General features: G+C 39.5%; 1 protein-coding gene across 2 annotated transcripts in view; it reads right to left on the reverse strand.

The window, feature by feature from the left end:
* Positions 1-7,500, reverse strand: part of LOC125030797 (E3 ubiquitin-protein ligase RNF216-like) — a 14,668-nt gene that overhangs the window by 4,191 nt on the left and 2,977 nt on the right. Inside the window, exons 2-4 of one of the 2 annotated variants that reach the window (XM_047621097.1) lie at positions 5,864-5,927; positions 5,235-5,373; positions 4,255-4,367 (exon numbers count right to left, since the gene is read on the reverse strand). In XM_047621097.1, coding sequence (XP_047477053.1) covers positions 4,255-4,367; positions 5,235-5,373; positions 5,864-5,907 — 296 coding nt within the window. In that variant the 5' untranslated portion in view covers positions 5,908-5,927. The remainder of the gene's footprint in view (positions 1-4,254; positions 4,368-5,234; positions 5,374-5,863; positions 5,928-7,500) is intronic. The other variant, XM_047621096.1, reaches the window with a different exon arrangement.

A 7,500-nucleotide genomic window follows, 5' to 3' on the forward strand; every position in this document is an offset into this window, starting at 1 on the left:
ATGAGCAATATTTTGGGTTCATCATTACTTGATCACTTTTTAGTAGCAGAGGATAGTACTCTATATCATTTATATCATCTCATAACGTTTCATGCATATTGCGTCACGAGACGACCCTTCCAGCCCTCTTTCCTTGGTATCTTCAGTCACATTATGAGAAAGGCAGTACGCATTCATAGCTTATTTTACACTTCATGAATTAGGCAGCGCTTTATAATCTTATTTTTTCCTAGTTTGTTATCCTACTAAAATCACCTTCTAAGAAGATGTACTTCCCCAAGAACGAAATCTCCAAATTATTATTATTTTCAACATCACGAAATGATTCAGTAATATTATTGTTATTATCATTATCAATCTTCTTCACTACAGTCGCTCAAAAAATATATTTACTCTTTGGAAAAAAAAGTGCTGAGAGCTCGACCTGATACTGGTATCCCCTACTGGGGCATCATTTGAAGGAGAGGGGACAGTCGTCTCCCCCTAGACTGTCTCCCCCTAGACCCCCTAAGGTCCACAATTTTTAACTTTTTTTTATACTAATTACACCTATACAGATCCGGTTGTAGCTTAGAATGGCACAAGAATAACTTATTTTTCTGATTTTTTTTTTTTTTTTTTGTCCACTTCGCCCGGGCTACAGTTTAAAAAAAATTGGGTTTTGAATTGTATATTATTAATATTTTGTGTTACTGCCACCAGCCTGGCGAACTCTGGTAAGTCTACGAGGTATGGATGCCACGAACTCGGCCGTTAACTTGCGTTACTTGGGTAACGTGGATATGACGATTCCGGGTATGACCTTGGGGAAGTCTCTGCCCATGACAGCCCAAACATTCTCAATGAGACTGAAATCTATCCACACTGCTCGTGTGGATAGGGCTGCTATCCTCGACGAGGTAATATCTCTGAATAGGGGAACACCATAGCCCTCACCGATGGTAGAAACATCTCGTCCAGGATTTCCACGTAGGTATACACCGTAAATCTGCCGGGCCCGACATCCGTCAACTCCCCGACACCGCTCTGTGCATCCACTCAAACTATTTCTGACAGTCTGGGTGCTGTTGCCAGCACGCATCACTTGCAGTAGTTATGGATTGTTAGAAATTAATAATAATATAAATAAATAACTAAGAAGAAAATGACTCAGTAAGAGGATGTGGCGACTAACTGTCTGCCACGTTCCCATCTCAAACTCATTTAGATGTAAGGGGTAAGTGTCAAATGGTTTTCGTTAGCTCGTGATATTCAAGAACTTCAATGCAAGCTTCCTATCTGTTTCATATATTCATAGTTTTGAATGACATTTACTTGATCATCTTCCTCCGTCGTGCATCTAGAGCAGTGGTTCTTAACCTGGGGGAAATGCCGCCTTAGGGGGGCTTCATTATTTTCTAAAGGGGGAGCGAGCCCTTGGAAAAATACAGTGTTTTCTCTAATTATCTTTGTTATTCTCTTAACGAGACCATGGTCACATAATGGAAAGTTTAATCGTAATGCCACTAATTCATACTCATTAAAAAGACTAACAAAACATATTTATCATTTCCTTTAAAATCTGAGAAGGAATTTTATTTACAGATGCAAGGGAGGCGTGGAGGGAGGGACAAATTCCTAATGGGGGGCGTGGTAGTTAAAAGGTTAAGGACCACTGATCTAGTGTCCACGTCTGGCCTTGTCTCTAGTGGATCCGGTTGCTTGGCGTCGCAGGATCCACAGACACAGTTGGCTTCGAAATACCTGATCTTGATATTTTGCATCTTGATAGTCCCTCAAAGTAACGCGTAATTATAACGCTACAAATGGTCTATGAGGTCACCATTGTTAATATTTGCATGGTACGAGGCCCTAGCCATATCGTAACTCCGAAACACTTCGAACACGTTATGGGGCTTCATCTGTTCCGAACTTTGAAAACAACAAGTACCAACATTTCCGAATCAACTAGCGACCGTTTCGGTTTCATCTACTCCTGAGTAAAGATACTTTTTTAGCGACTGTATACTGCAATGAAGTAAGTACCCCGTCAGTTTATACACTATCCGCGAGGGAGATTAAGAAGGAAGGTTGGAGGAGAGGGAAAGGGGGCTTAGAGAGGAAAGGGAGATAGGGGAGGGGGAAAGGGGGCTCTGGGAGTAAAGGGAGGTGGGGGAGGGAAGGAAAGGGATAAGGAACTGTCACCATACATATAATCTTATCATATTAATAGTCATTACTATTATCATAATTATTATTACTACTGTTATTACTATTTTTTATTATCAGTTTTATTATTATTATCACTATTATTACTATGACTTTGATTATCATTATCATTATGACCATTGTCATCATAACTATCATTGTTATTGTTATTCATTATTTTTTTCACTATTATTAATATTATCATCTTCATTATCTATATTAATATCATTACCCTGGTCATTATAATTAATGTTACTACCTGTTGATTATTCTTAATATTACTTTCAGGATAAAAATAATAATAGAAATAATAATAACACCCAATGTGACTACAATTCAAAACATGACGGTGTTCATTTGTTGAATATAATGCCTAAATGCAGAATATAAATTCAATAGTTTTTAGTAAAGGGACTGAAAATATTCAAAATTATTAATTTTAGAATTAAAATATCAGGTTACCACGCAACAGATTAATCAACGGCGTCTCTGAAATAGTGTGCATTAAGCGTTACAAAACATCCTGCAACATTTGTCATTTGCGAGTCGTTTATCAAAGAACAAGAACTTGTGTTTCGCTCGCTCAATTATCTTCAGTTGCACTATTGGTCTTCATATAATTTCTACTTCATTTATAATGATTCCATTCCGTTTCCGCTTACCCGATTTTTTTTTTTTTTTCAAATATAATATCTGAGTCCTAATGTTACATTTTCTATTGGGAAATTCTCATTGCATCAGCTTTATTTTTCTTAGTTCTGCAGTTCCTTGGCACTGTTGTGCATAATTTAACTTTTCCATTTTTTTTCGTACTCATCATCAAGCTGTGTTTTTAGCTTTATTTTGCCACATTGGTTGTGATTTGATTGGTCAGGAATGCCAATTTCCCGAGGCGCTTCTTTTTTGATAATCCTATGTGCTAAAATATTCCTTTCCATGCATTTGGGATTTATAGCCTTGCGGAAACCAACAATCAAAGTCTTGTATTCATTATCGTACGATACCATCATCTACCACTTTTTATCTCCTATTAAAGGGTTACTGTCGTTTTCCTCGCTCATCCCTGCAAATTACTATATGTATTTGTTCAAACTTTCTACGAAACCATTATTGTTTACTTTCGTCACATCGGTAAATGCTGAAGCTCTCTCTCTCTCTCTCTCTGTGTGTGTGTGTGTGTGTGTGTGTGTGTGTGTGTGTGTGTGTGTGTGTGTGTGTGTGTGTGTGTGTGTGTGTGTGTGTGTGTGTGTGTGTGTGTTTGTACTTAACGTTTAATCCTTTACGTTCACTTGTATTATTTTTTTCTTGTAGAGAATTTGCTTTTATTTGGCCACTGCTCCCCTTCTTGACTTTTACCTCTACATTCATTTCAGGAAAAGATAAATTTTGTATTTATTCTATAAATAGTTGCATTTTAGCATAATTAATTATTTATTATTTCTTTCAAATTCAGTGTTTCTTTTACCGCATTTCTTTACATTATGCTGCCGGCCTTTCTGCGATGGCTTCGAAAACCTCAGTTTTAAACTATTCATTCGTCAGTCTTTTTGTGCTCCCATTAAACAAACAAACAAAAAAACAGAACTTTGATTCCAGCTACTTATCTCCATGCACGAAATGCTTACCATGCAAGATTCACGGTCACTTCTCTCCTTCTTCTCTCTCGCTCGAACTTCTCGACTTGCCAAACCTCACCATCTTTTCCATTTTTTAAAACTTTTCTTTAACTTTATTACATGATTTTTTCTTACAACTTTTACACAATTTGATATACATAGATTAGTGCTAGTTTTCTGCTGTCTTGTTTGTTTGTTTGTTTACTGGCTTGTTGGATTGCGTAAGTGCGTGCATATGTGCGTATGTGTGAGTTGAGTGTGTGAGTGTGGAGTGAGTGTGTGTGGAGTGAGTGAGTGTGAATGTGAGTGAGTGTGAATGTGAGTGAGTGTGAGTGTGCGTGCGCATGTGCGTGTGCGTGCATGTGCGTGCGCGTGCATGTGCGTGCGTGCGAGCGTAAATGTCTGTGCCTATGTGTGGATTTCTCTTCCTCCAAAAGAGGAGAATTCTCACCTCTTGATGCAGTCAAGGCAGAATAGGTGTCCTTGCGAGCGCTGGCACGAGCCCATGCTGTTTCTACTCAAGTTGTCTGAGCAGCAGATCCCACACTCGTAGGTCCGTGAATCCTGAGGGAGATGCATCGTGTGTAGGGCAAGCAGGCAGGTGGAGTTCAGCTTTATTTACAAAATGTAGAGCTTTTTCGAATCACCCATGCTAACACAGTCGTGAGTGTTTTAGCAGAAAATGAAACGCAGGAACGTTTTAATGAAATAGAGATATTAATACAGAGGCGCACCTAGACATTGCGGGGCCGGGGGAATAGGCTCCTTGTGGGACCTGCCTATATTTTATAAGGTATGATTTAAAAAATACATTTGACAAAATTTATTTATTTATTTGAGCTGAAACAAGTATTTCGTATAACCAAAGCAAAAATATTTAAACAAATTTCACCAAAAATAACATACATTGGACTCATTGTATAGAAAATTCACCTCTTCTGTAAGGGCTTTCATAATAGCAAAATAATGAATTAGTTCAACCAAAAATATATAATTTATTTATTCGTATTTTCTAGTAAACTTGTATTTTTTGGTCCGATGGGGGTTGATGGTCATGTAAAATTACCCTTACCCCCTTAGCTACGCCACTGAATACATACATACATGCATATATATATACATATATACATACATACATATATACATACGTATATACACAAATATATATATATACATACATACATATATATATATAAACATAAAAATGTAAATATGGATATAAATACATAAGTAAATAAGTAAACAAAAAAAAAATGTGTGTGTGTGTGTGTGTGTGTGTGTGTGTGTGTGTGTGTGTGTGTGTGTGTGTGTGTGTGTGTGCGCGTGTGTGTGTGTGTGCGCGCGCGTGTGCGTGTACGTTTGCGTGTTCGTGTGTGTGTACACATATATACATACATATACACACGCGCATAATGTTCTTGCTATTCATACCTCAAAAGCAGCAATGTTGGCCTGGTATTCGTCCAAGGTCATTCCCTGGAATAGCTGTTGGGGAGCGTCCACGTCACTGCCCTTGTGATCAAGCAACTCCGACAGAAGGAGGTCGGAGTCCCCCTGCGTCTCCGTGCACCTGTTCGAAGTAGTCGTTGTAAGTGCGTGATCATTATGCCCTACTGTCAATATGTACTAAAATAAAAATGCGCTAAGGGACACTGGCAGTCTGCGTAGGTCTACGTGATTTCCTTTCTTGCACCGTCATGGGTTCTTTACTTCACTATATATGGCATTTGTAAATTGTATTTTACTCTCCTTTTATGTTGACATCGGTTTGTTGATGAAGATCTGAATGCCTTGCCCCACACCCCTCCCTCCCTTCCTTCCTCTCTCTCTCTCTCTCTCTCTCTCTCTCTCTCTCTCTCTCTCTCTCTCTCTCTCTCTCTCTCTCTCTCTCTCTCTCTCTCTCTCTCTCTCTTTTCTCTCTCTCACTCTCACTCTCACTCTCTCTCTCTCTCTCTCTCTCTCTCTCTCTCTCTCTCTCTCTCTCTCTCTCTCTCTCTCTCTCTCTCTCTCTCTACTGCATCAGCTTCTGCACCAGCTCCAATACCAGCTGCAGCACTAACCCTAGCACAATCTGCTGTACCAGCTTCACCACCAGCCTCAGCATCAGTTGCAGCTCAGCCCTCACTGCAACAAGACAAAAAGAGTCCAACGGAGAAATAAATGATCTGCTACAAAAACTACGCCGACAGATGGAGCAGATGATGATGATGATGCAACAACAAATGGTTCAGCAATCTCAACTTCAGGAAAGGATGTTAATGTTCCTCCTCAATCAACAACAGCATCACCCTGTAGTGGGCCTTGGGAATGGTGAAATAATCAATGTCTCCAAGTAATCTCTTGAACGTAAACAGTCTACAGAAACGCAAGGCAACTCTCCCAGTACCTTCACTCCGAAAATCTTGATGTGTGTTGCTTTCAGGGAGTTATGCAAAAAATGCGTGATACATATACTAGGACACACCAAATATTGTTAATCTCTCTACAAGAGGGCTTGGCACTTACATAAAGAACTCAATTCCACCGAAAATGAATGATGACGATCGTGACAACACCTGTGCTGAATATCTTAGTATTAAAATATTTCTTGACGGTAAATCTATCACCATCAATAATGTATATAATCCACGTGATGGTGAGGTGCTGCCTAAACCTCCTGACTGCATGATACATACTGATACTGTCTTATTGTGCGGGGACTTTAATGCTCGCTATCCTCTCCTAGGCTCCGAGGGAAGTACCATTGGCAAAAACGCTCAGGATTATTGTGACTATCTCCAAAATACTAGTGACCCCATACACCTATTATGCCCCTTAGAAAAAAAAAAACATTATCTGGGCGGAAAATTGGACTATACAGCTCTCTACAATCAGCACACACTACCGAGCACTGCGAAAGTCATTGCATTCTTAGTGATCACTGGGCATCAACTATAACCCTTCCTTTTTGCAAAAGAACCCCACCCCAGCCACGCCTTCGATACGACCTTGCTATTAAATATCATGGTGAATTCATTGAAAGAATTGCCTGCTGGTATGAAGACTACTCCTACCAGCCTGGATCACTTTAATGAAGCTCTCTGTCAACAAGTTGGCAATATCATTACTCAACTACAACCTAAAAAGCCTGCCAAGCAAGGATCTTTATCCTACAGAGGTAGACGTGCACAACTGAACAAAGACCCTGAGTTAAAACTTCTTAGAAGGCTCATACGATCTACAGTAAGTCAGCTACAACACTTGGAGGAAAACGTGTACTTAGCTAGGGATCTTGTGTTGTTGTTTTTTAGAAAAAGTGATCAATGAGATAATGACATGAAAACGGGAGAAAAGATTTCATACCTGGGCAGAATCAACTGATTCTATGACATCCATGAGTAATGTATGGAAGTTTAGACGTAATACATGCAGTATATAACACCCCACCCACATCCAGAAAGGGTGGTCTCATCTCTCCTCAATAAATGGTGTGAGGACTCTTCTCTTGATGGTCTCCCATTATACGCAGGTGCTCCCTTAAATTAAGCCATAAAAACGAAATTGACTAACAGTGCCACCTCTTAGATGAGGCTGAGGCACCTTTTACAAGGGAAGAACTCCTTGCAACCATTAAGACTAGCAACTCCACTACACCTGAGGATGATGGAATCACTTTCGACATTATCAGACTTCTTGCCTACCACTTGGAAACAAGCCA

Source organism: Penaeus chinensis, chromosome 11 (genome assembly GCF_019202785.1).
Source record: "Penaeus chinensis breed Huanghai No. 1 chromosome 11, ASM1920278v2, whole genome shotgun sequence".
Classification (NCBI taxonomy): Eukaryota; Metazoa; Arthropoda; class Malacostraca; order Decapoda; family Penaeidae; genus Penaeus; species Penaeus chinensis.